Below are 27,823 nucleotides of genomic sequence, written 5' to 3'. Positions count from 1 at the left end.
AACCCACAGCCAGTTAAATTTTCACACACAAGGAAAATAAAGTAAGGATAGAAAAGTAAGCTTGTAATTGGCCTGAGGGTGGTGCCAAAGTAAAGGTCATTGAAACCATTTGAATTAATCTTCTTGCGGACCACACAAATCCACAGCAACTTTCGGGGATGGATTTCTGTTTTTTTTATATCTTGCCAAGAACCAAAGTGTGAACTTGCCATCCTCCTTGTGAAGCATAATACATTGGGATGAGTGGACTGAGTCGTGGTGGCAGTTACCTGTGAACTATTTAAAAACGTATTTTAAGGCGGAACCGCTGAGGAAAAAGGGAGGGCCCTTCTGTCACGCTTCCTGCCGTGTTGTGTGATTGCAGTTCACCTGGTGATGCCTCCTCCTCCTCCTCATCCTCCTCCTCCCTGTGCGCTCTCCTCGTCTCCTCCAGCAGCAGCTCCTGCAGCGTCCGCAGCCTCTCTGGAAACGCCTCACCGCTATTATTATAAGCTTTTACCCTAAGAAATCTGCTGTTAACTGTCATTTAAATGACGTGTAGTTTTTCTGTGCATCACATGGATTGTGTGTGACTGTCCCATTCATGATTTCCGGATCGCGCGGATACAAGCTGCAGGTAGGAAGGAACCATTAAAAACAAACACTGATGAGCTGCTTGCGCCGGACGCGTAAAATTGTAGGCTTTGTGATCATTTAGGGGGAGAAAAATGATGCGCAACATTTTCCGTTCAGTTTGATTTGTACTTTACAGTTCCCTGATCTGTTAAAAGCATGGACTGTTTGAGAGTGTTGAAGCGTGATTAGCAGCCATTTACAAGCTTCATTTTATTCCTGATGCTCCGTTACTGTGGCATATGTGTTGTGAGGTTTGTGAATTGAAGCCTAATTTCCATGCACACGTGAAAGGGAGTTGGAAAAAGCAAGGAAACGGCATTGAACCTTAACTCTTAGGGGTTTTCTTTTTAACTTTATGACTGTGTTACGTTGCTAGATTACATGCATGTTCATATATGAATCAGTTCTGATCCCTAAAGCAGGATACAGTTAAATATCAGTGGTGGAAGAAGCCACTGTGTAGAAGTAGGTTATTCATTCAAACTGTATTCAAAAGTACAAAATTATTAGCTTCAAAATATATTTCAGTACCAAAGGCAGGCCTACTACTCAGTATGCAGAGAGGCTCATGTGTTTATCACTTTAATGTTGCAACTGGTAAAGATGGGGCTAACTTTATATCCTTTATATACTTATTTTAACTTTATATCCTTTATATACTTATTTTATATGATTTTGTATTAATCTAAATTTGTAAATTGGCTAGTTAGTTATCGAAAACATGTAGTGGAATTAAAAAGTACAAGATTTGCATGTGACTGTAGTGGAGTAGCAGAAAGTGAAAATACTCGAACGTACTGGCTGGCTAAATGTTATTTTGGTTATTTCCAACTCTGATATTGGAGGAAAAAAATCAGCTTTGGCACAAATTTCACACAAATACCTATAAGCTCTATGCACAGTGAATGACTGTTCAGGTCTCAAGCTATCAATCAATGATAAGAGAAATAGAGTGAGCTGCAACAAGGTAGAAAGGCTTATCTTTGGCACAAAATTGTGAATAAATAAAAGCAAAAGACATATATATCGGCATCCTTTATAGGGCATGTTGTTATTTAAACATTGTATTGGTATTGGCCCAGAATTTTCCAATCAGTGCATCCCTAGTAAATGTACTTATTACTGCAAATAGTGCAACAGGTGACCCAACAAAAGGCCGGATTGCTCTGCCTCTGATGTACTAAATAAATTCTCACTGGAGTAATCCCAGCTGCTGTGACATGAGACAGGATGAAGTGTTTCTAGGACTTCAGAAAACCCTTAAACTAAAGAGTGATAACCCAGAACATGCAGCATGATAACAGTTGTGTTCTTGCTTCTCAGGTCTCATCGCAGCTGTCACATCCCACTGGCCTGATGTGACCTACCACTGCCACCAAAAATTGACTAATGTGACCCCGGGAACCTCCTTGTTGGGCATCATGGGATGTGGCACCTCCGTAGCTACAGAGACACAGGGGAAAAGAGTGGAGACAGCTAATTATGGTACTATGCTTCTTTCAACCTGTCCAGGACTGCCTCATGTTTGTCCTGTCAGCAAGATAATGTTGACTTTTGGACCTGTCACCCCTGAGGAAAGGTGTGAACAAACACATCAGCATCAAATTAGAGCTGACATGTTCATACACCTGGTCAGTGGGTAGCACAAATAGACTGTTGAATACTAACTGGAGTGCAAGCTCAGAAATAACTTACAGGGAATTAGACTTTTAGGATAAATAGTAATAAGGGAACTCACGTTTCTGAGTCCTTAGACTTTCTTTTATTTCCAGATTTCACGAACCACATTTAAAGTCTACATACACTCAGACATCCCAGTTTTCAAACTCACAGTATAGATGCTCAAATATCTGTTGTCCTGTCTTCAGTCCAGATTAAAAACAACAGCTGGCACGGAATTGGTTAATCAGTTAGTCGATTGGTAAAATAAATCTGCAAATAGTCTGATATCAGTTTAAAAATGTCGAATATTTGCTGTTTGCAGCTTTTCAAATGTAAAGATTTGCTACTTTTCACTGTTTTATATAATTGTTCACTCTATATTTGGCTTTTGGACAAAATAACACATTTGGAGACAGACTGTGATTATAGTTGATTATAGCTTATTGACTAAATAATGAATCAATTAATTCAGAAAGTAATTGGCAGACTAATCGTTGATAAAAAATAATCATTAGTCGCAGCCCTATTAAAAGCCTAAAGATGACGGCAATCAGGTTGCCTAAATTTTGGATCTATCTACTAGTAAAGTAGACAACTGTCTGTGCTCTTTTAAGCAGATTTCTTATTGTCTTATCTTATCTCACTGTTTTTATTGTTTAAGTACCTGTCTTGCTCTCTTTTTATATTGTTGATCTCCTATGTGAAATATTTTGCCCCTTAAATAGTGTATTGTTAGTAGCAGTATTATGGTTTAGTATTTTATGCATCTCAGTGTCATACTGTGTACTACACACTGTGTAGTATGAATCTGATGGTAATTAATTTTGCAATAGTTTTTCTCAGACTTGTTGCACACACACACACACACACACACACACACACACACACACACACACACACACACACACACACACACCAGATGTTTGACAGATGGTGCTTTTTCTATCTTCACAGTCTGTCTTCTCTCCTCTCTTTAATGAGTGCTGTTTCTCCTGAAGGCTCTTTTTAATTTGCTTAGTTTTTCCAGTCCCACTGTTGCTCATGACCTCCCCTGTGTCTTGTTATCTCTCTTACTATGCATGTGAGTGTGTTGCCTTGCAAATGTTTTTTTCAATTACCAGTTTCTTATGCTAAATTGTAGTTTTTCTTCTCACAGATGACACTGTTAAAACTCCCAGCCCGGCTCTGAGTAAGACCCCGCTCATCTTCAAAGATCAGTCTGTGACATATGTGACGTGTGCATGCATCCGTGTGTTGTTTTTTTTAACCTAATGATGTTTTTTAGAGTGCTAATTTACTAAAGATCCAGTAGAAATAGCTTCAGCTTTTGGATCAGAATCTGTGCTTGAATTAGAGAAACGCAGATGTAAAGAATGTTTTAAAGAGTTCGGTCTAGACCTGCTATATTTGAAAAGTGTCCTGAGATAACTTCTGTTATGAATTGGCGCTATACAAATAAAATTGAAATTGAAATTGAAAGAAATATTCCTGTCACTTTGTAATGGAATTGAAAGGTTGCATGCTTTGATAGAGTCTAACACGTTATATTCATGTACTGTATGTATGTGACTATATTTAAACATGTCTCCCATCTAAATAAAACATAACAGCTGGTGTTTCTTCATAGCTATGAAGGCAGCTGTTTTGATCCAGCGATGGTACCGCCGCTACATGGCCCGTCTGGAGATGAGGCGCAGGTACACCTGGAACATCTTTCAGTCCATTGAATACGCCGGAGAACAGGACCAGCTACAGGTGACTCTTAGCACAGGCTTCTCAGTAAAAACTCAAGTACACCTTTATGCTCATTTTCAGAACTATCATAAAGCTTAAATTTGTTTTGTTTTTTATTTCTACAGCTCTCCAGTTTCTTTAGTTTCATGCTCGACAACTTCACTCAGTTGAATGGAAATGGGCCAGGTTAGTAGCCAAGGTACTCTTATTAAGATTAGATAGTATAATCTGTATTGATAACCCATCCTTCTTATTTGGAAATGTTTTAGAGGTAAATTTAATTTTATTTCAGAGTAAAATGACTTTTTAACAGTGCTGCCATATGGATGTGATGTAACACAGACCTTCAGGTCTGCCTGTGTCTCAGACTGGACCAATTTGCCCTTTATTTGTTTGTTTTATAGTTTAAACATATTATTTTATGTTTATGTGATTTTCTATGATTAAAGAAGGATATTGTCAACTATTAGTTAGATAAAGACAGAGAGAGATTTAATTATTACTTTTAATAACACAGTAATTTCATCCAGTGTATAAGTTCAGTTGGTGTTCAATGGTTGTTGTTTTGAACGTGTCCTAACACAGGAGGATAAGATGCGTTTTTCACCTCCGTCAAATTAACACCAGTTTGTTAGTCATGCCACTGTATTTTGGTCTAGATTAGAAAACCCATTGCGTATACCCTGTTGCTTAGCAACTACTGTGAATGTGGAGGCCAATGTGTTGGTGTGTTGCACTGACACAGCTGTGGCTTAAGTATGTATTGACCCACTCATCCAGCTAAAAAGCATAAAGCTCCATTGACAAGCTAATCCTTAGGTCAGGCCTTATTGCTGAACATCTACAGTACATCCTCTTCATGGGTTTTACATTGAGTCAACATGAGTGATGCAAAGAGGCCAGACTCTGTTGTCTGTATTTATTACAGACAGCATATGTGTTTGTTTGTGTGTGTGTGTGAGAAAGAATAGAGGACATTTAATACACACTAAGGGGGAAATGGACAAAGGAGAAATAGGCCTGTAGGTAGATGTCTGTTCATGTCCTGTTTGTTTGCATAAATTGGAGACCATCAGTTTTCATTAGCATATTAGAGTGGTCTTTTAACACAACAGTGAGGTCACACAGAGCTGGATGTGGCGCTGTGTCAAACTGTTTATTACAAGGAACTTAATATTGAAATCTGAACATGATTGATTAATTTTTCCCTAAACTAAATATTTATTTCATCCACTTTACTTACAGACACAATCGGATTGCTGTTAATTGCCTTTTTACAATGGAGGATAAACCACAGCAGAACCACAAATATCATCTTTTTTGTTTCTTCTTCCTGGTCAAAATCTGGCACCTTTATTACCCACACAATGCGACTCCAAGCGGCCTGACATTTGGGTGCGTTATGCTAGTAGTGGCTAATGTAGCAGAGGTTTAGCCTATGCTCACTTTTTTCTAACTCCACAGGTCCAGATTTTCTATCTATATTCAGCCCCAACCAGCACTGACTCAAGTGACATCACTCAAGGCAACTTATCAGAGCCACAAAAGGGTTTAAGTTTTTTCACAAATGCCATAGTGTTCCCAAAGACTTCTATACAGACATGGGTATATAAAATCTGTGTTCTTCATAGGTCTTCATCAGGCCTGACAAAGATCCATGAGGGATCAGAGCATTGTCTGGGGAACATAAAACACAAATTGTTTCTCTCTGTGCTGGTTATACTTGAACCATCAGTGTTGGGTGATAACTGTATACTGTGATGTCAGTTTGTCTACCATCAGATATTTTTCTGTATGGTTTATTCCATGATATCTACACATCCAGTATCCCTGGTTTTAGACCATTGCGGTTACTGTTGCAGATAAAGAGCAGGCCTGTTTTATGGCAATACTGGATTACCTGAATATCTTGATTTGTCAGGTATTCAGTTTGCTGGTTTAGCTGAAAACAGACATTCCTGTCTATCAGTAGTGTTACATAACATTACAAATACTGTGGGCAGATTTTATTGACATTGCCTACTTTTAGCTGTACACCTTTCACACACTGTGCTTTGAACAAAGAAGAAGTTTGTTTGCAGACCGCTAACTTTCATTTCAATCAAATGTAAAAAACATCAGTGAGAATAGGTCTTGAGCTCAGAATGTAACACACCTCACACTGTGTCCTCCAGACTTGATCTCCCAGCTGCTGGACCCGGTGGTTGACCCCTGGTTAGACAAAGAGACCTGCTACAACTTGATCGCTGTTCCAGAGTCGTACACAGGGCCCCGACTATCATTTCCTCTCTCCGTCTCTGATACAAACACTCTCCTCGGTGCATTTAAGGAGCAGCAGGTACAGAATATGGGTGTTTTGGTCTTTCTCACTCTTACTTTTGATTGTCTGCTTTAGAGGTTTGGGTGCTTATTTGGATCTCATTACATTTCGTCCACACAGACCCTACATGCCAGATATGTTCTGCAGCTGCTGTATGAGACCAAAAAGCTCCTCAAACAGATGCCAAACATCATCCACTTGTCAACATCCTACACAAAAGAGATCACTATATGTGGTAGGTGACCATAACCTCAGTTTCACTTGTTAATTAAAGGTTCATATTTTGGTACACGTGTGCAAAGGAGAACAAAAGAGTGTCTCATCATAATGTTGTGCTGCTGTAATGCAGTTGTTTGTGCACCTGCTCCATTGCAAAGTACAGTGGGCCAGTGAATAAATGAATGATCTGCTTAGTGGCTAAATAATCACTGATGTGATTTAAATACAGTTGACTGTATCTTAATGGCAGCGTTCCAAGAAAGGAGGTCTTGTTTATTTGCACACTGATCAGGCACTTGACTCCTCTTCCATGGCTGCCTCCTCCTGCAGCTTCGCATCTCATTAAACTCAAGAATACTTGTGAATAAAACCAAAAACACACACTGTTTGGTGATTGAAGTGGAGCAATTCACTGTCCTGTTTTCATACCATTAAGGAATTGTAGTAATTCAGGTATTGATTAACCCAGAACTAGGATTCCAATTTCTTCATTGCTGTGATTTTCCTTTTTGTACAGGTGATCTGCATGGGCGACTTGATGACTTACTTCTCATATTTTATAAGGTAAAGCTATATTTCTATACAATAATTTTAATCATTCACTACCTGTTACACAGCAAAATGTAAATAACTAATGTTCTTGACGGTCAAAGCCACATCAAACATGGCTGAAGCATGCACTTAAGAGGACGTTTGTGTTGTGTTGATTTTACGCCATGTTGCTGTTGTTCAGAATGGCCTTCCCTCTGCGGAGACTCCGTATGTGTTTAATGGGGACTTTGTGGACCGTGGGAAAAAGTCAGTCGAAGTGGTCATGCTTCTGTTCGCCTACCTTCTGCTATACCCCGACTACATGCACCTGAACCGAGGGAACCATGAAGACCACATAATGAACCTCAGGTGGGTGAAGAGTAGAAATGAAAGAAAACATTCACCATTCTAGGTTTAATACAAACAGGAGAGTAGTCAAATATCCCACTGTGATGTTTTTACATTGCTGTTTCAGATATGGGTTCACAAAAGAAGTCATGCTGAAGTACAAGGTACAGTACACTCCAGACACATGTCATTATTCTGCTTTTATTATGTACAGAACCCAGCTGCTCATTCTGCAGATTGTAGCATGTGATTGCTGACCGGATTAAATTTGGCTCAATGGCCCACAGTTGTAAAATGTAATTCTTTCTTTACTGTGTGTAACTGGGTGCAGACTCATGGCCGTGAGATCCTCCAGCTGTTTCAGGACGTTTTCAGCCTTCTGCCCGTCGCAACAGTCATTGACGGGAAGATCCTGATCGTTCACGGAGGGATATCAGACCAGACTGACCTGGACTTCCTCAGCACCATAGAGAGGCATAAGGTCAGTGGAAGCAAGCAGTCTTTTACTGCCTTTAATCAATAGAGCATACAGCTGAAGAATGACAGGAAAAGGGGGAGAGAGAGAGAGAGAGAGGGGATAACACGCCTGCAGCAAGGACCCAGCCTTGGTACATGGGGCACAAGTTCTACCAGGTCAGCTATCAGCATGCCCCACCTGGATGAATTTCAATTGCAATAATCGGTTTTGCCACTAGAGGTCAACAAAACATGCAAAAAAATTCACATGCACCTTACATCTCTGTTATGGCTAACATGTGAGCAAATTGTTGCCATTTTCATATCCAGGAGGTAGAGAGCAGCAAGAGCATTTGGAGGCATGTTTCTCTCCAGGTCGTTGTGGTCTCCACAAACTCCTGAGCAAAGTATGTGGGTTATTAGCTTCCTAAAAGTTAGACTTTATTCAGCAGACTCTTAGTAACTTTGTTTGTCTGGTGCAAGGCTGGATTAACAGGCAGCCTTACTGTGTGCTAACTTGTTTGTGTTCAAATTAAATGGGAATTGTGCACCTCAAACCTCAATATAAACTAACATCATAAGGGACTCAAGCTGAATCCTGCTTTGTTTCAAAATCAAATTTTCATATCAGTTTTGTGCTTACATGGTGTATATATCTAAATGAACTTGCATTTGATCAAATTGATTGACTTGGCTTCTGCTTGATTTAAAAAAAAAAAAATACCCAACCTGAACCAGTGATGTGCCTTAAGGTTGCTGTAACAACACTATAGATTAATAAAGTCTGACTGACTAGATAATCACACAGCAAACCTGGGGCCAGGTTTTATTCCAGCATAGAAACACTGTACATAATGCACAGAAATTGGGAGGAACAGGCAGTTAATAGAGGCCCAGCAGCTAATTTTTGCTCTTGAAACCTGTAGCAGTTTGTTTTGGCCCTGCGCTGTTTGGTGCTGGCCTGGTATCATACACTGGGTTTCTCAGAGCTTTTATGCTGATGTAAGTGGCTCAGATTGAAGTACCGTACAATTTGTAGTCATAAAGCAAAACAAAACACAAAGGGTTTAAAGAGATGCAAAGTTGAGTGATTTTTCTGTCCATTACAGTCATTTGATCTAATGTTAATATCCAAAATATTAATTCATGCAGGTTTTAAGAAACAGGCCAAAAACCTTTGGTGCTTTTAAACAACGTTCAATGCTGTAAATAACACATCTTTCTATTGTTGGTGCGTGTTTTTTAATCTTTTAATCTAATTGAATGCACATGTTTTCATTAAATTATTAAAAGTATTCCTGGGAAATGCAGCAAATTGCTACCTGAAAAAGAGGAGGACATGAGTTCTTCAAAATGTACAATTACTTGTCACAAAGTAACTCCTGGAATGCAATTTCTTTAGTTAAAATATGTCTTTAAGTTGCATTTTTGGTGTTCGTTCTGAGGTTGTGTATACAGTAAACTCAGTAGTCTGTTTTGATTTATATAACCGAAAATCACAGATCACTAATTTGTCTCAGAGGAATCTGTACAACATACTGTACGTTACTGTCAATCCTTAGGCACTCTACATACATTTGACAAACAAATACCTTTGTTTTCACTTTATGTCTGTCTTTCCTTCTCTCCGCTCATCTAGGTCAAATCTGCCCTGAGGTTTCCCAAACGCAGTTTGGAGCAGCTGGACATCAGTCAGTCCTGCAGACAGATGAAAAGAATGAGATCAACAGACTGCTCTCGTCCCAGTAGCAGTCGCAGCCACAGCAAGAACCAAAAAACCCAGAACCAGAGGTCAGACAGCAGCCCACAAATGCTTACAGATGTTGCATGTTTTTTTTGTTAAGGTTGTTTAAAGAAACTCTCTTCTACCCCTTAATTCTGAAGAAAGAGACGATGCAGGCTCAGCCGTCAAGACAGCGCTGCCTCCACTTCTTCCTCCTCCTCCTCATCATCTTCGTCCGCATCTTCGCTCTGCTCTCCTCGAACTCCGTCCTGCCTCACGCCTCGCCCGTGCCCGTCTTCTCCCAGCATGCCCTACACTGTCAGTGTCCTCCAAGTGCCTTTCTTGGACTCTCTGTCCTCAGTCCCCCCTCCTTCACCTCCACAGCATGAACGGGAATGGAAACAGGTCAGAGGAGTGGATTCTGTGGAAAAGAAATGTTGTTCAACTCTGCCCCTTTGTCATGTGATGGGCACTTTTAACTGCTTTCTTCTCTCCTGCAGATAGTGGATATATTGTGGAGTGACCCTAAAACCCAAGAAGGCTGCAGTGCCAACACATTCAGAGGAGGAGGCTGCTACTTCGGCCCTGACATCACCCAGAGACTGCTGCTGCAACACGGACTCCAGCTGCTCATCAGATCCCATGAGTGCAAACAGGAAGGATATGAGCTCTGTCATGGCGGACAGGTAGACTGGATGCAATAAATGAATTCAAATTGTCAAAAAGTCGAACTGTTTGAATCTGGAGAAGTAAATGTGTGCATCTTGTTCAAAAGGTGATCACCATTTTCTCAGCGTCAAACTATTATGAGGAGGGGAGCAACCGTGGTGCGTACATCAAAGTGGGCAGAGAACTGGTTCCACGCTTCTACCAGTACCAAGTCAGCCGCACAACGCGCAAACTCACCCTGACACAGAGGTACAACAGGTGTCTGTGTGTGCATGTTTGTGTGAAACAAATTCAAAGAAGAGTAAATGCCAATCATTTTGACATTCAATTAATAGTTTATGTAATTTATCAACTGGTTCCAGCCTCTCCAATGTCAAGATTTTCTGCATTTGTCTGTTTTTAAATAAAAAAATAACATTTTAAATAGATAGCTCAGCCTTAATGAATGACCCGTGTGTGTGTGTGTGTGTGTGTGTGTGTGTGTGTGTGTGTGTGTGTGTGTGTGTGTGTGTGTGTGTGTGTGTGTGTGTGTGGCGGCGCAGAGTACGAGCTGCTGAAGGCTCTGCTCTCAGGGCCCTGAAGGAGAAGCTGTTCACCCATCGCTCTGAGCTTATGTCAGGCTTCCAGCAGTACGACCAAAATAACACAGGTGTTCTCTCCTCGGTCCATTTGCCTCACTTAAAACATCTATTTACCAGGTTGACATTTATAGTTGTTATGAAAGAATATATTTTTTTTCAGGTTGTGTGTCAGTAAGTGAATGGGCTCAGGTGTTGGAGTCTGTACTGAGGCTGGATCTGCCCTGGAGGACACTGCGTCCACACTTAGCCTGTCTGGCACCTGACGGCAGTGTGGAGTATCAGTCCTGCTTCGAGGATATGGAACCAGGGATTCCTCTGTCTCAGGTCAGAGAAATGAAGTTGTCTCTTTAAGCAAATCAAAGCAATCAAGTACATTTACGTACTGTCCCTTTTTAAAGGCTTTTTTAAGATCCCCATATCTTACTGTAGTATTTTAACTTTATACTTTGAAATGTTGTACCTTTTACTCCAGCACATTTACTTGTGTTTTCGTTACCTTAGAATGAGAGGTTTTTATCTACAGAGGTAGAGGGTCCTCTTGTTTCTACCATAGCCATCCTAGTTTCTCCTACACTCTTGGAAGGGGTGGATGAAGTGGTTGCAATCTGCAACTTCACCACTAGATGCTACTAAATCCTACACACTGGTCCTTTAAGTCTTATAAAGTGAAAGGGGTTGAAGTATTTTCTTAAGCATGTGATCATGCATGCAAAATGAATACCTCCAAAAGGGGAGACTTGAGGATTTTTACCTGACAGCAACAGTTGTTTAAACTCCCTATATCCAGGAATCCACAAACAAATAGTGGGAAAAAGTATCCTATACGGGTCTGTAATAACACAAACAAAAATAAAAGGGAGCATTTGATAATGCTTTATTGAAACAAATTTACATTTTAAACACAATTCTTCACAATGCATACTTTTGAACTGAGTACATTTTACTGCTTTTACTTGCAAAAAAGACATTTTCCCTTATACTTTTAGGATTATAATACTCATCATACCACTGCTGCTAATAAACACAGTTAATAGTTGTTTAGTAGTCTAGTGTTGTGACAATTTCTTTTCTTCTTTTCTCCTTTCAGGTCACTCCAAACTTGGCTGAAACTCTCTTCAGATACAGGACCGACATTGGAATAATATTCAACATCATAGACAAAGACCATTCAGGTAAAAAAAAAAGTATTGAATCACTTTGAAGAGGATGTGTTAATAATTCAAAAGGTATTCCTTAAAGTTCAGTAACATGGTTGTATGTGTGTTGTCACATTCAGGTCTGATCTCCATCGAGGAGTTTCGTCACACCTGGCGTCTCTTCAGTGCCCATCTGGGGGTTGACATCGACGACAGAGCCATCGATGACTTGGCTCGAAGTATTGACTTCAACAAGGATGGCAGTATAGACTTCACTGAGTTCCTAGAGGCCTTCAGAGTGGTACACAAATTGGACAACAAAGATCAGCAACTCAATGGAAAGATGGATGGAAAGTTTTCCTGAAGTGAAGAATCTGTTTCTAAGAAAGTCCTGCATTATCAGCAGAGAAACTAATGGAGGAGGGAAAGTAGGAATGCAGGCATAAGATTAAATGATTTAGTATTTTTTAAGTTGTTTAAGGAAAAATCAACCTTTAAACACGCAAACGCTAAAGAATAGCAGTGATAGCGTCGTTTGTTGGTGTATTTCTAGCCACACGTGGCTCTAGGAGATGGTAGAGTCAACGTGTAGGTTGCTTTCATCCACTACTTTGGTTTCAAAGTGAAATATCTCGACAACCATTGGATGGATCGCCATGAAATGTTTTACATACATTCATGTTCCTCAGAGGAAAAATCCTTCAGACTCTGGTGATCCACTGACCTTTCTTCTAGCACCACCAGCCAAAGTTTATAGTTCAGTGAAATGTGTCAACATTAACTAGATGGATTTGCATATGTTTTGGTACAGACATTTGTGGTTCCCAGATGATGAATCCTAATGACTTTGCTGATTAGCACCACCAACAGGCTGACGTGTTTGAGCGTTTCAATGGGAAATGGCTTTTAGGAATGTTGAATGTGTGGGTTCAGTGTCTGGCATAAGGACACTTCAGTATGTGGACTGGAGAAGCTGGGAATCGAACTGACCAGCTCTTTGATTAGTCAACGACAACTTCACTTGCTGAGCCACAGTCACCCCATGTTGGCAAAAGATAGACGTCTTGGGTGTAAAAGTGCACAGGAAAGTGATCAGGAACCCACACAAGCCTTGAACAAGTACAGAAAACATTTATTGAAAAACTGAAGCAGGTTCTTGGGCTGCGTATTTTATCTACAGTTTGATTTAGTACAGATGTCACCTCTGACAGCAGTTGCAGATTTGTGAGAAACATAGTGTACAACAGATGCAGTAGGAGTAACAGTGTGATGCAGCACTGTTACTTACAAGTCAGTACTATAGTATTATTACGTGGACTGAAGTACTGATGACTGAAGGCTTCAGGTGTGTGTTGAACTGTTTACCAAAAAGGAATAAAATGGCATTTTTGAAACCTTAATTGTTGTATTTTGCGTATATATTTTAGTGTTTTGTGTGCGTATGTGTGTGTGTTTGTATGCTACTTCACTGCCCACTATAATTACCAAACGGTGAGAGCAGTGAAACAGGCCCAGGCATCCTGTCAGCCAGAGTAAATGATGGGTTCAGATTTTACTGAAGGCGTCCACATGTGCAACACACACACACACACACACACACACACACACACACACACACTTGCAAGAGTCCAGGGTGAGAGACAGGGAGGCGTGGAGACCAATAATTTTTACAATGATTGTTTTAGTAGCAGCAGGGTTCTTGGATGTTTCCCTGTTTTTTTGTCAAAACTGTATATCTGATATATCACTTTATATATTAAAACAAGTAAAACTGTTACTACTTACTTACTATAAAGCAGGTAAAAAAAAACATCTCTCCAGATAACTCACTATCCATCTGTCAGAGTGTTTTGCGTATGCACCATCTTACCCCTCCTTCCTCTCTTCCTTCCTCCCATTATCCTGTAGCAATCCAAATCTCTCCTCCCTCAATCTTCAACCTCTCGTATACCTCCCACTTTCACTCTCCAAGTACTTCTTTTCTCGTCCCTTCCTGTCCTCTCCCAAATCTTAACAGAGGTATCTCCGCTAGTGTCATCCTGAACACACACTCAGATGGGGCACCTGGCAGCACTGGTCATCCTGCTCTGCATCTACACCCAAGGTACGTCTTAAAATTAATTTTCATACCTCTATGCTGTGTAAGTGAAGAAGTGTTTGCAGGCAACCGCAGGTATTTATTGTGAAACTGTCTACAGTGTGTGGAGCTGAGGGATGCAGTGGTTTTAGACACTTGGAGAACGGGCAGACGTTTTTCCGTTACGGAGGACTGCTGGTGATCTTCCGCTGTCATCGTGGCTACAAGCTCCATGGATACAAAACCAACAGCTGTGTGTCTGGACACTGGTCCCGGGACACCCCAGTCTGTGTTGGTGAGGAGCTTTATTCACAAACATATCTGTAAACCTCTTTATTTTAGGATTTTAAATTCAGTTTTTGTCAGTAGATGCCTTTAGAGGATAATCGCAACTCATTTGTTCAGATATTTATTTCTGCTTCTATCACAATGCACAGTGCAGAACTGACAGGAAGGTGAAGGGAGGGAGCAACAAAGGCAGCAAAAGTCCTTTGTCAGACTTAAACTTTTTATCACTTTCCATGATATCTGCCCATTTTTCAGGCTCTGGCTGCTCCAACCCAGGGCTACTCACCCACGGGACAAGCAGCATTAATAAGGATGGCTCCTGGGCAGTATTCAGCTGTAATAGTGGCTTTAAGCTACATGGGCCCTCAATGTTGTACTGTAAGGGTCACGGCTGGAACAGCACAAAGCCTGTATGCAAAGGTGAGCATGCAGAACTCTCTGCTATCAAAGTGATTGTTCAAAATTTTTGTTTTTTCTTTCTCGCAGAGAAGATCAATACACTGTCAAACGTAGAAGGCTTTTGTCGAACAATTTCTTTAAATTTGATCCTGTAATAGCAATTGTCTTTATTTGACATAGCCATGTTTGAAAGTTGCTGTACAAATAGTCTTTTCACCATTTTATCTTCCTCTTTACTCCTTCGTAGAGGCTGACATGATGATGAGTTTGGTTTCCCGTGTCAATGTGCCAAAGCCAAGCATACGCCAGAACCTCCAATCTGCCATGGTTCTGAAGAGCCAGCAACAATCCCACTATGACATACTCGCTAATACCGCCTCCAAAGCAGAAAACCTCAAATTTGGGTTGCTGTCTCATACCCCATCCCAAATGTCCAGCAGTGAGAGGATCAAAGTGACTAACCCTAAAGTCCACCTGCAGCATCAGTCTTCCAGTTTTAAAGTCAAAGATGGAGGCCAAACAACTCATCATGAGGCTCAACCTCAGGAGGCAAATGAAGCTGAAGGTTCAGAAATAGGAACTGGGAGGGATGGATCAGAGGTGAAAGCTTCACGCGAAGATCTCTCTACTCCTGTCTCATCTACCTTATCATTAGTGTCAGGAACGGAGCAATCAACATCTTCACCGCCGCCATTTGCAACAGCCAATACCACTGCTAGCAGTGCTGTCAAGAATACTGCTGTCAAGTTTACTGTGATGTTTGCACCAACTTCACCACTTCACACAAAATCTCCTCTGCCTGTATTTGACAGTGAAAAGGCACTCACATTTGGAGAACCTGTCACACCCCAGGATGATGCCACTCCCTCTGAAGTTGTAACAAGCTCCTCAGAAACTAAAGATGAAGACCGACAGGCTGAAACTGGCTTCCAGCATTCTTCTTTGGCTCAGCCTGGGTCTGTAGATGAAGAGGAGCCCACAGAGACGTCAACACACACTGCTTCCTCTGCACTCTCCTTATCAACATCCTTTCCCTCCATCTCTGCATCAATTTCCTCAAGTTCCAGCTCCACCCAGTCCAAAATGAAAACACAGCTGTTTAATGTCACCCTTCTTTCAAACACCTCCACCACCACTGAACCCAGATCTCACTGGACCGAATACCCCAACCTCACGATGAACGCCACCTCCAAACCACCTCTGCTGTCTCTGAGCCTCATCAGACGACCTGTGTGCCCTTACCCACCGGTGCCGACTCATGGGACATTCTACTTTCGTAATGTAGAGAATCCAGGTCCCAGAGAGTACAAGCATTTCATACAGTATGCCTGCTACCCAGGTTATACACTGGCTCATGGAGATGTATACAGCTACTGCCAGCAGGGGGGGACCTGGAGCGGGATCACACCTGTTTGTCTTGGTAGGTCATGTTACTGTTCCATAATTTAAAAGATTATTTGATTCATGCTGGAGTCATTCTCACTGATAAGGGATAATAAAGGAAAGACATGCTGATATGTAAAGAAAATGGGAGGCAAGATTGATTTGCCAATATATTGCCCAGTTCTAGTCTTTTATTGTTTTATTGATGAAAGATAACATCCTACAGACGCACTGGGACGCATCGTCAGTGATGGAAGCTGAAAATAGGTAATGTTTGGCATTAATGCTTAAAAATAGTCCAGTTGAGTCACATCCAGTGTCAGTCTGCCCTTTCAGTCCGGCAGCTTCAAGTCATTCGTCTGTTTTAAAGATTAATTACTTGAGTTCTTCTGCTATACAGATCATCACTTCTTGATAAGGTACAGCCTCTTCTGTTGTTACAGATTCCAACTGTATCGTCTCCAGTCGGAAACCTCTCTCTAATAATGTTCACCATCTAAAAAATGCCCTCAAAGTCAGCTCATATAAATGTTCAGATTAATTTTGCTCATTGTAACTGTCATCGCCCTTGAACTAGTAATTACTGCTGAAGTGATCCATCCTTACTGTTTGTCTCCAGAGTTGACACCATGTTCAGTTAACAACGGAGGATGTTCCCAGCTGTGCTCTCACTCCCAGCACTACAACCAGAGCTCCAACCAGACCCAGAGCAGAACTCAGTGCAACTGCAGACCTGGATTCACTCTGCTGGATGACGGGCGAACGTGCCGAGGTGAGCATATTAATGTTTTTTATTTCTTTCCCCAGAGCTTTCACTGTGACTGTTACATTCTTCGCAAATCCTCTGTGGACGCCCTGGGCTCTTCCTAATAACAACACAGAGCGCACTGAGGCATGTTACAGCACAACAGGGAATGTTCTTCACATGTTTTATGTGTTTGATGTTTCACGGCTCACAGACAAGCATAGGTGAGCTGTGAAATTTATGGCAGCACAATGACCTTGTAGCACTTAGAAGGCTGACATTGACTTTATAGATTGTCTCAAGTTCCTGCTCACAGACAACCCATCATTTGTGAGGGCAATCAGTGGATGGTGTTGATACTATTTTTGAACAGTGTTATTATCAGTGTGCACTTTGACAGATAGTCACAATCACAGTGACTGATTATAGTTTAGTTTTAGTCTGAAAATTCCACTGCAATGAAATAAGGCTTAGAAAACATTCCTGTCTGACAGACAATTCAGTAACAAAAAAATAATCATTTAATTTAGTCGTCATTTCAAAAGATGTCGTTCTTTTTGGATTAGACTTTGTCCAGATGGTTTTCTTTATGTTGAGATGTGTCAGAAAATGGAAATACCATTAACACAGGTTGGGGAAATGGTGTTTTCCTAGATGGCAGGAAAAACAGGGCAGAGCTGATACACAAGTTTACTGAGTCCTTTCTGCACATCCTTGTTTCCTGTCTCTGAAGAACAGGAAGTCAGAAAACATCTGCGTTATGGTTTGCTCATTACAGGCCAAAACAGCAAGCAAAACATGGAGACACATCAATGAGGTTTCAGATTCTAACTTGATTCGGGGCAGCAGGGGAGGTGACCACCTTTCATGTACACAAGAAGAGTGTGTTTTATTAAGTCTGTGTCTGTTCCAAACAGTGCAAGATATATGTTTATGTCATGTTATTTGTCTGTAATAATTATTGTTTGCATGTGTGTAGATTTAGAGGAGTGTGTGGAGGGGCAGCATCAGTGTCAACAGAGATGTGTCAACACATTTGGTTCCTTTAAGTGCAGCTGTGATGAAGGCTATCAACCATCTCATGACCAGACCTCCTGCGTAGGTGTGTGTGTGTGTGTGTGTGTGTGTGTGTGTGTGTGTGTGTGTGTGTGTGTGTGTGTGTGTGTGGCTGTGTGTATTTATACATTTGTGTCTGTTCATGTCATTTACATCTATGAAGTATTTTTCTACATCTCTCCATCTTTCCAGATGTGGATGAGTGTCTGCTCCCTGCAGCTGTAACACGCTGCCTGTTTGGTTGTGTTAACACTCCTGGGAGCTTCCACTGCCAGTGTCCTCCCGGCTACAGCCTTCCGTCTGCAGACAGCCACTGCCAAGGTAAGGAGACACTCACTAAACATTACTTCGAAACATGTCTTGCTCTATTTACCATACTAGCTGCATGGCTTTAGGGATGGTTAAGTTTGGTTCAGGTGGTTTACCACTTTGATGCAGACTGAAATATCTCAACATCTCTCGGATGGATTGCTATGAAATGTGGTACACACATTTATGTGCCCCCCACAATAAATTGTAATTACTTTGGTGATCCCCCGACTTTTCATCTAGTGCCATTATCAGGTTATAATTTCAATTTGTCCAATACAATAATATTTTTAATTCAAATAGAATACAGTTTCTGAAAAATCAACACCAAGCATTGCCAGCACTAAGAAAATATGTTTTCTATTAGTGCAACTTTGTTCCCGGGCCATTGCACTTTTGATACTATGACAATAAATTAGAAAAGGTGTAGACTTTGTTGTCATCTTCTCCTAAACTTCTCCTTTTCTTATGCAGATATAGATGAGTGTGCTGTTAATCAGGGGCTTGGGCCATGTATGCAGCAGTGCAACAACTCACCAGGATCCTACCGATGCTCCTGCACGTATGGGCACATCTTAGCTGGAAACGGACACAGTTGCATCACTGAGTGTCCGCCTGGGTACATGAAGCAATCCACAACACCTGAGAACTCAACTGCACAAGCTCTTAAGGAGGAGTGTGTAGGTAGGAAAAAAATCTATTCTATAGATATTCCCAACAGCTGTCAAAAGTCTGAGCTTCCATGTGTCTACACACAGATATAAATGAGTGCCAGGAGGAAATGTGTGCGTGGCAGTGTATTAACCTGCCAGGCTCTCACCGCTGCATCTGCCCCAGAGGATACACACTGGAAAGAGATGGGCGACGTTGCAAAGGTCAGTGGGGTCATGCTCACACATATCTGTAACAGTACCGTGTATGGTACATGTAAGACACTTTAACATTAGTGTGTCTGTGAAGATGCATTATGACAATAGCTCAACAATAACAGACAGAAACTATATTCTTTAAACAGATATTGTTCATTTATGTATTATCATCCATGTGTTATGTGAATTTGGTAATTTATTAATGGCCCAATCAATCAGGTTCATGTAAAGGAGTATTTCAACTTTTTTGCTGAGAATTAGATGAGAAGATTGATACTATCATAAATCTGTTCCCCATTATGAATCTATAATCAGCAAGCTTATGGACTAGAAATGGGGGGGAAACAGATAGCTTGGAGTCTTGTCGTCACTGTGCTTTTAGGCTAAAGTCCCTTAATCTTTGCTGCTGTCGTAGTAGTAGCAAGAGTTCATATAGAGTTCAAATGTGAATATTCACTATAATGCTACAGTGATAATTAATTACCCTCCCTCTCCTCTAGACATTAATGAGTGCAGTCGGAAGAATGGAGGGTGTTCGCACCTGTGTGTGAACCAAAAAGGTGGGCATAAATGTGCCTGTCCACCCTCCCATCGCCTCTCCCCCTACAGCTGGAAGAAATGTCTACCGAGGACAACAGCGAACACTGCTGGCTGAGCTGAAAGTACCTCAAAATAAAAATGTAATTAAATCCAGCCCATACAGCAACAGCTGGAGCTCTGATTGCCTGGCTGTTGTGTGTTGCCATCAGAGCTGCGACTGCTGCTAGTATATAAAAGTATACGTGGCAAACAGAAAACAGATAAATGCAAGGTTATTATTGTTAGTCAAATTTTATTATTGTATGAATATAATTAGAAATGTACAATGTATGTAAATGTAATGTAATAAACATATTATTCTGATGGAAATGAGGGGAAACTGCATTGTCAAAATAATTGAACAGGCCCTTAAATATTAAATAGGTGACCTGCATATGTATGATGATAGTAAAATATATGATAATTATTTTTTTTAAATCTCTCTGTATTTATTTCTATCTTGTTTTGATATATATTTTAAGTATATGCTATATTTTAAGGGTTAGGGTTAGCAATAAAATAGATCAACATTTACTATGTTTCCTGCTGTTTTGCTTTCTGTGTTCTGCGCACAAAACCAAGTATTCAATAACGTTCTTCTTAGACTTACAAAGACCCTATTCAACTTATTCCAGACCTCTCTGCTACTTAACCAATATCTGGCTGTACTGCCATGTCTTTCTTTATATACACCATGCATATACTACATATATGCATATTGTTTAAATAAATAACATCTATTAAAGCAGAATTCCACCCCAACATACCAGAAATAAACTTATCTTTATAAATGAATAAACTTTAAATATGGTGAGATATATGAACAATGTTGGCTCACTGTATCAGTAGCAAAACCTTGGGGTTACACATTCGTATGCAGACAGATTAATTACTTTTCATTCAGTGTAAAAAACACACAACACATACACAAAGACAAAAACACCAAGAAAACTTTGATTCTTGTTCCGATACAGGTTCACAAAAATACAAGACTACACATTTCAACACTGAATTATAAAGAGCCTGGAAGCTATCAGAGGTAAAAATGTGTTAATGCTTATGCACAAATTAGTAATTTGTGGAGGGAGAAATAAAGTAATTTGAGGGTAAAAACTGTAAATTTATGATTTCTATTTTATTATATATCCCACATATTTAGGTCAGCCATTACAGTAGAACAATTAATTATTATATTAAAAAATGCAGATAAAACAAAGTACAAATTATTGACTTGAGGAAATATAATCATTTGTGTGCCAAAATGATCCAAATGTTAAATCTGATAACTGCTGGGCTCAGTATAATTATTACATATGACATATTGGATTACAAGACAGATAACTGTTGATATATTATTCTCACACACAACACCAAGAGCACAGAGGTGTGCTTATATTTTATGTAAATTTTAATTTCCATAAGTCCTGTAAGCATACATTTTAGCAGAATGTATAAGTAATAAATAAGTTCACAGTCCAGACTCAAAGAAAAAATTAATTCTTACATAGTGGTTTGCACTCAGCTGCCAAAGCTATGATGTTATATCAGTATATGAGAGCTACAGGGTTGACTGAAGAGTAAATACTTACAAGCACCACATGTATTTTATGAGCTGATAATGAGAAGCTTTGTTGCCTTTGGACAGTTGATCCTTTAGTGATTAAACACTTCTCAAGAACAGCAAGACAGTCTGCTTTTTTCACTGCATCAGGCAGCTGGAACTCGGAAGGAAGTCCTGGACGTATGTGATCGACGCCTTGGACAGGTAGGTCATGGTGCCATAGCTGCCACTGGGGGCGCTATCGTAGAAAAAGTTGCAAATTCCGGTTGCTGGGTCCTTCTCAAGGAAATAATCACTGGCACTGTGGGATATCTGTGGATGCAGAGGTAGAACAGATTGAACCCCGGTGAACATACATCAACATCCTTTGAAACAAAAATGTAACTATTGCCAGTAGCGGTACCTGGTCATTCAGGAAGAGATCGTTGGCCAAGTGCAAGATGCGGTCCACGTGGATAATGCCACCGATGCTGTCCACGTCCACGTCAGCTACGAGACCTAGAACCATGACGGTCTCTACTAAGAGCTGCCGGTACTCTGGTTGAGGGACGTGGTTCAGGACAGACTCTACCTGCACTGCAAACTTGATCTCTCCCTCTGTCATCTGCACAGAAAACACAGAATGAAACACTCACCCACAACCCTGCACACACACACGCACACACACACACGCGCACACACACACACACACACACACACACACACGAAGACCTGAATCCAACTTTAACAAGTCAGCTAGATGGTACCTCTCTTGTGGTAGAAGAGGGCAACACATATCCATCGATGGACAGGCCATGGCACTTCTGCAGGATCTTCCAGACCTTCTGGTAGAAACCCACGGGTACTCTGTTGATAGCTCCATCCAGCCTGCGTCTCCTCAGCCACTGGCCTTGCCTCTCCTCCCAGTGCAGCTGTCCATCTCCTGGACCAGTGCCCACTGGGGACAGGATCCCACTGGGAGTGGAGGGACTGCTGCAACGCTGTGTTGACATAACAACGAAGTAATTAAAACATATTTTAATTGATGAAACCATCTTCTGATTTTCAACCTTATCTCTATGTACTTCATTTATATGCACCATTACACTTGGCAGTAGAGTTTGTACCACACTGGCAGGTTTCAGAGCTTAAAAGAGTTCTCCACCCATTTAACACAGCATTCTTATAACTATATATTGAAATATGTACTGTAGTAGTCCTCTCTCTTTCAAACAAATATACATACAGAATTACATTTTTAACACTTACCTGCACTTACACAGTCCATGCAATCATTCATGCATATTGATATCATACTATATCACAGCAGGCATATTAAAGGACAAGTCTGATGTTATTGTATGTTTTAGTGTTTTAAATAGACAAATGACAACAATTTAATGTAGTTTCTGTGTAGCCACCGCCTGATAAAGCTTTCACAAATTTTTGCCACTGCTGCAATGGCTGACATATTATTATTATTATTATTTATTATGATAAACACACTCAGTGTGGTTTATTCCTCCATGGTCCAGTCAAGTCAATTAACAAATTTGCGTCAAAGGGAAACAAAACAAACCTTTAACCGGAAAGGAGAATAATACTTAGTAGGATACATTTATTGTTGGTTTCAGTCTCTGTAAGACATTTGTTGAAAAAAATAAAAAGATAAAATAACACCAGCCTTATCCTAAAATGCAGCAAGACACATGGAAGATTTTAGTGTCTACAGAAAATATGAAATCTGAGTGAAGGATGAGTTTGCTCAGTGTATACATACATTTTAACTACGGCAACCCTAGGAAGGACAAACAAAGTTCATTTGAAGCAGATGAGGTGAAATGGTTTACCGTGGAGCGAGGAGACGTGAAATTGCTACTCAAGGAAAGACCGCCGCTGAAGATCTACACATGGATATGGATGACAGACGACAGAGAACAGTTTGAGATGGTTCACATGGTTCTCCAAACTACAGTCATGATGATACTGCAGCCACACAGAGCATAATGTTACTGGAAATGTTTGATCTGTAAAGTGAAAAATCTAATGCAACTCTGGGAAAATCAACTAGTGACAAAAGATTCTTGGAAACTGACTGATCACAAGAAAGATCATTCAACAAACAAAGGATGCCTCTTCATGCCAAAATGCTATCACAAGAAGAGTTATGAGGGTGGGCTACTTAAAAGGAGCTTAATCAAGGTCTGGATTGGTTGAATAGTTCATGAAATTGTAGACAAGTTGTTTTAAAAAGTAATATTTGTTCTACAGTTACTGTGTGATACTCAGAGTAGCAAAGCATGTCTCCTACTGATATGTGATGATGTGAGAGTCGTTTCCAGTTATGGAGGGCTCACGAAATGTTAAGAGCCAGCGGGTGGTTCATGAGCAGGATTTAGCCGGCGGTTTGATTGTTTAGACCGAGGTTAGAAACAGTCACATGCTAGATATTATCAAACCCAACCCACACTGAGAGGCAGAGAGTCATCCAGCTGCAACCAAGAGCAAGAACACTGTTACTGTCACTGTTAGATAGATAGATAGATAGATAGATAGATAGATAGATAGATAGATAGATAGATAGATAGATAGATAGATAGATAGATAGAGCAAAGCATATGAAGCACATGCTACAGCATATTTACAGAAATAAACCCTGATTATTGTGCAGTTTATGATTTGTGCTTCCCACCTGTTTTATCTCACTCTTTAGCTTGTGTATTCCTGTGCGTTCAGTCTTGGTTGCTCCAGTGTGGCCCAGTTCATGGATAGAGATGGCAGGACTAGTGGCTGTTGACTGTATTGGACGCACTGATGAAAAGAAGAGAAAAACACTTATTCTACAGTTCAGTTCCAGTCCTCTGAACATCTCTGATGTTGGTAGTTGTTTGCTGGTGATGTGTGTATTGACAGGTCAAGCAGACCTAGGCGGGATCTTTAATGGTCATATTCCTGTGCCAGAGTCATAAAAAGGTGATAAATCAATCATGAGCGTGGATGAGATCAACGTGGCTGTACGGGGTTGTTAAAAAAACTAGTCAACAGCCATGCCAGAAGCTCTGTGCAGCAGTACTTTTAGTTCATGGCAATCGATCAAATAGTTGTCAGGATATTTCAGTTTGGACCAAACTGGAAAACTATTGTAGAGCTATGCTGCTACCATGGTGATAAATATTAGGTTAAGTGATCCTAGCAACAGCTACTGCAGTTATAGTGTCGAATGACAATGAAAGTGAAATAAAATGGTGATTAATTCTGACTACTTTGTTTTAATCTTTTATTATATTCTATTCCTAGTTCATAAATTTACCTAACTGCTTTCCTCCTCTTACAATTATTTCTCAGCTCTACTTTACTCTACTTCATTGTACAAAATGTCTTACTCAAAACTAAGGGTGCAACACACAACCATAAAAGAACATTCACATACTGTAAAGACAAGGAAGGGAAAAAACTCACTGCTCCTCTCCACCCCAAACTCTTTTCCACTGAGGATGTGATGCAGCAGGTTTTTCATGCCAAAAGGACTCAGGCTCATCAAACTCTCAGATGCCTCCTCTCCTACAAAGATGTTACGCAATTTTTTATTTTTACTGTGCAGGGTATTTTGTGTATGTTAATAGTTATGTTCTGTTTTCCCACCAGAACAGTGCAGGCTGCGAGCCAGCTCAGTGGCCATCACTTGCATGATGAGTCCTATCCTGAGCCGGAGCATGTCCCCAAACAAAGCAGGCTGGGAGCGCACGTACATGGCTAGATAGACCATGATTTCCTACATGACAAACACACATGAATAACAGCTGAAAGATTAGTGTCTGAACAGGGTTATGTGGCAGTCCAAAAGGTTAAAGGTTTACCTGAGTGAGAACAGCTATACTGATGTCCTGACCACTGGCTTCATAGATGAGATTGTTCAACTCCTCGGGAGGAAGAGGACTGAATGGAAACAGGGAGGAGGAAGAGAATTATGTGGCTATTAATTCAACAAAGCCTAAATATGAACACAAAATCTCGTCAACAATAACAACAACTTACACTGTGATGACTCTTTCCCTGGGCTCAGGAGGTAGACCTACTGTCAGCTGCTTGTGATGGGAAATCAGATCCGTGCAGGCCTTAGGAACACACAAATACACATGGAACGAAATTATTAAAAACATCACATCATTTATTGATTCTGTAGAGGAGAATCTGTCTGCCTTCCTCCTCCTGGGTCAACTACAGAAGTTATCATGGCTGAGTATGTGTTAGGATGCAGGTTTTGTGATGGCCAATAGGTGGTGGTAGAGCTCTTTGTTTTAAACAGGAAATATTTGTTGGAAGACGCCAAGAACATGGTTTGATGATTGAGTTTTTAAGCATGAATTGTATATCTTTGTTAAGTCACATACTATAAGGGTGGTTTAAATATGAATGTGTGTCAGTTTTATGTTTTGTCTGACAAGTGTTTTAGGTGGGGGAAGGAGCTTACTTCAGCATGAGAAAAATGAGAGAGAAGGGGAAACAATTTGCTTTGTGGAATAGCTTTTTATCTAAAAACATGACTCGAGCATATAAATATGGCGTGTCAAGCGTCAAAAGAAACAAAATTGTGGTAAACGTTAAACAAACTTCGGGCTTCAAAACATCTTCTGAAGGCCCTATGGGTCACAGACAAAGCATCACTTAAGGATCTTCAGAAGTCTTCTCATTTCACAGGAGCCGAGATCTGACCCAGGACCAGAGCTGGTCCAAATTATATTTGGTGTAATCATGCGCTGTGACAGAAAATGACTATAACTGCTCACTGACCTCAGCGAGGACCTCCACTCTCTTCCGTAGTATTCCAGAGATGTATCTGATGAGTCCCCACTCTTTGCAGGCTCCTGCTTGTACATACAGCTCCTCCAGCAGGGCGCCCACACTGACCCCGCCCTGCCCAGGACCTGACAACTCCACCAGCCAATCAGCTCCCCTGATCATTAGAAGAAAACACAGCTCATTACAAAAAAGTTATTTGATCACCAAAAAGACTTAAGTGTACTTAAATGTGCAAGTAGTAGTAGTAGTATGTCCATACTTCATTACATAAAGGATGTAGAGTATGTCAGCCTGGTCCTGCAAGGTCGGACACTCTTTCAGCTGCCTCACCAATGCTGCAAAGTCTGTGTTACCCTGAGAGTCTCGAGGCAGGTGCAGATCAGCAGCACTGTGCGGCTTGAGAGGGAGGAGTGTAAGACAAATACACTTCAGAGCAATGCTGATGTCACAAGAGAAACCAAGTTGTTTGTGGAAGGATCGGCTGTGCCTACCTTGTGCTGCTTTACATGTGGGCCATGCTGAGGATGAGGAACTAGTAGGTTGAGGGATCTGCGGTGTTTGCTTTTAACTGGAGTCACAGGTAGATACATGGGAGACTCTGAAACACACACACACACACACACACACACACACACACACACACACACACAAATTAAAATAATGGACTACAAAGTGAAACAGGAGTATTTTTAAGATGCTGCAATTTAATTTTAATTTCCCTGTTAAGCTTGTGACAACCTCAACACAAGGGTTTTTTATTGTTTTTGGTATCAGATTTAAAGTTGGAACCAGTTAGATAAAAGTTGAGTAAGAGGTTTCACATTTGGGGGAAAATTCAAATTGTGCCTCTACAACAACATGTCGTGGCTGCATTGCATTATGGGCTATCAAAATGCTATTGTGGATTTAATACTGTCTTTGATCCAATATCATACTATTCATTTTTGCATGACTATGTTTACAACATGGAGTGACATGTTAACCAGTGTCTAGATACCAGTAGTATATTTAGTCTTTGTTGTTGCCATCTACAGGTGGCCATAGAATAAAACTTAAATAACCAACAGAATTTTTTCTGTTTAATCTTTTCTTCTTTTTTGAGAAAAAATTGATTTGAAAAAAAAATAAACAATGTTGATGAACTAAAAATGACCACCTACCCACATAGAAATATGTTTCCCCACTATTTTATGTTTACCCTTAACATAAAAAAAAACCATGTTTAGTCATACCTTTAAGCCCAACCAGTAATTTCTGTAACACCTAACCTAAATTAAGACCTAACAATGGACAGCAGCACTACAGGAAACGCTATTCAGAGGGGAACAGACTTTGACTGACTCATTAGTTTCCTTATAACCTACTGGGCATGTTGAGGCCCTGGACCTGGGCCATAAATGACAGGATGTCTCTGGTGGTGTGTTCAGCACTGAAGACATGCTGCTGCCCCCTCTGGATGGGAGGAAGATGGCACTTGGTGGTGGTGCTGTGGAGCAGCTGGGTGAGGTACTGGTCAAACATGTCTTTGGAGCCAGCTGCAGTTAAATACATGCCCTCCATTACTCACATTTCCACTAAATTAATCAATTATGACTGAAAGGAAAACATTGTTCATCACTACCTGAGGGCCCACAGATGTTATACTCCTCTCCATATTCATCATCATCCTCCTCATCCTCAAGTAAGTCATCGTCCTCTTCATCAAGGAAGCTGAGGTGAGTGTGGAACGAAGTGGTCTGAACACTGGAGAGGTCTGACATCTGCACCCTGTAGTAACATTCACA

The 27,823-nt window shown here is 40.6% G+C and overlaps 3 protein-coding genes across 7 annotated transcripts in view; 2 read left to right on the top strand and 1 right to left on the bottom strand.

Moving 5' to 3' along the window:
- Positions 1-394: 394 nt before the first annotated feature.
- ppef1 (protein phosphatase, EF-hand calcium binding domain 1) lies at positions 395-13,394 on the top strand. The gene is made up of 19 exons (XM_051378518.1): positions 395-616; positions 1,939-2,100; positions 3,434-3,466; positions 3,905-4,032; positions 4,137-4,197; positions 6,186-6,349; positions 6,452-6,566; positions 7,068-7,114; positions 7,284-7,450; positions 7,557-7,593; positions 7,761-7,910; positions 9,525-9,676; positions 9,770-10,013; positions 10,109-10,294; positions 10,384-10,526; positions 10,820-10,926; positions 11,019-11,182; positions 11,946-12,030; positions 12,135-13,394. The coding sequence occupies exons 2-19, from the start codon at positions 2,037-2,039 to the stop codon at positions 12,356-12,358; spliced, it is 2,271 nt and encodes a 756-aa protein (XP_051234478.1). The 5' UTR covers positions 395-616; positions 1,939-2,036; the 3' UTR covers positions 12,359-13,394.
- Positions 13,395-13,483: 89 nt separating this feature from the next.
- si:dkey-163f14.6 (uncharacterized) lies at positions 13,484-20,233 on the top strand. 2 transcript variants are annotated; one of them, XM_051378516.1, is made up of 10 exons: positions 13,484-14,098; positions 14,193-14,366; positions 14,615-14,779; positions 15,006-16,178; positions 16,761-16,913; positions 17,866-17,988; positions 18,135-18,263; positions 18,726-18,935; positions 19,010-19,126; positions 19,621-20,233. In XM_051378516.1, the coding sequence occupies exons 1-10, from the start codon at positions 14,050-14,052 to the stop codon at positions 19,773-19,775; spliced, it is 2,448 nt and encodes an 815-aa protein (XP_051234476.1). In that variant the 5' UTR covers positions 13,484-14,049; the 3' UTR covers positions 19,776-20,233. The 2 variants fall into 2 exon arrangements, with proteins under 2 accessions (XP_051234476.1, XP_051234477.1); XM_051378517.1 differs by lacking the exon at positions 17,866-17,988.
- The window catches only part of phka2 (phosphorylase kinase, alpha 2 (liver)), an 18,726-nt gene continuing 10,835 nt past the window's right edge, over positions 19,933-27,823 (bottom strand). For 2 of the 4 annotated variants that reach the window (XM_051378511.1, XM_051378512.1), the window contains exons 20-34: positions 27,661-27,806; positions 27,404-27,574; positions 26,531-26,637; positions 26,299-26,435; positions 26,031-26,193; positions 25,275-25,354; positions 25,097-25,175; positions 24,882-25,011; positions 24,699-24,800; positions 23,932-24,050; positions 23,708-23,731; positions 23,090-23,143; positions 22,007-22,240; positions 21,664-21,864; positions 19,933-21,572 (exon numbers count right to left, since the gene is read on the bottom strand). In XM_051378511.1, coding sequence (XP_051234471.1) covers positions 21,399-21,572; positions 21,664-21,864; positions 22,007-22,240; positions 23,090-23,143; positions 23,708-23,731; positions 23,932-24,050; positions 24,699-24,800; positions 24,882-25,011; positions 25,097-25,175; positions 25,275-25,354; positions 26,031-26,193; positions 26,299-26,435; positions 26,531-26,637; positions 27,404-27,574; positions 27,661-27,806 — 1,921 coding nt within the window. In that variant the 3' untranslated portion in view covers positions 19,933-21,398. The remainder of the gene's footprint in view (positions 21,573-21,663; positions 21,865-22,006; positions 22,241-23,089; positions 23,144-23,707; positions 23,732-23,931; positions 24,051-24,698; positions 24,801-24,881; positions 25,012-25,096; positions 25,176-25,274; positions 25,355-26,030; positions 26,194-26,298; positions 26,436-26,530; positions 26,638-27,403; positions 27,575-27,660; positions 27,807-27,823) is intronic. The other 2 variants (XM_051378515.1, XM_051378513.1) reach the window with 2 other exon arrangements.

The sequence above is a fragment of the Dicentrarchus labrax genome, unplaced genomic scaffold (assembly GCF_905237075.1).
Source record: "Dicentrarchus labrax unplaced genomic scaffold, dlabrax2021, whole genome shotgun sequence".
Lineage (NCBI taxonomy): Eukaryota > Metazoa > Chordata > Actinopteri > Moronidae > Dicentrarchus > Dicentrarchus labrax.
Note: the sequence above shows the minus strand (reverse complement) of the source record. Positions and strands in the feature narration are given on the sequence as shown.

What these genes read in the sequence shown, in the direction of transcription:
- si:dkey-163f14.6 (XM_051378516.1), top strand. Translation starts at nt 14,050, where the DNA reads ATGGGGCACCTGGCAGCACTGGTCATCCTGCTCTGCATCTACACCCAA. An exon ending in GGACACCCCAGTCTGTGTTG is followed by an intron (nt 14,367 to 14,614) that starts GTGAGGAGCTTT and finishes CCCATTTTTCAG; the next exon opens with GCTCTGGCTGCTCCAACCCA. An exon ending in GATCACACCTGTTTGTCTTG is followed by an intron (nt 16,179 to 16,760) that starts GTAGGTCATGTT and finishes GTTTGTCTCCAG; the next exon opens with AGTTGACACCATGTTCAGTT.
- ppef1 (XM_051378518.1), top strand. Translation starts at nt 2,037, where the DNA reads ATGGGATGTGGCACCTCCGTAGCTACAGAGACACAGGGGAAAAGAGTG. An exon ending in AGTGGAGACAGCTAATTATG is followed by an intron (nt 2,101 to 3,433) that starts GTACTATGCTTC and finishes TTCTTCTCACAG; the next exon opens with ATGACACTGTTAAAACTCCC. An exon ending in AAACTCACCCTGACACAGAG is followed by an intron (nt 10,527 to 10,819) that starts GTACAACAGGTG and finishes GTGGCGGCGCAG; the next exon opens with AGTACGAGCTGCTGAAGGCT.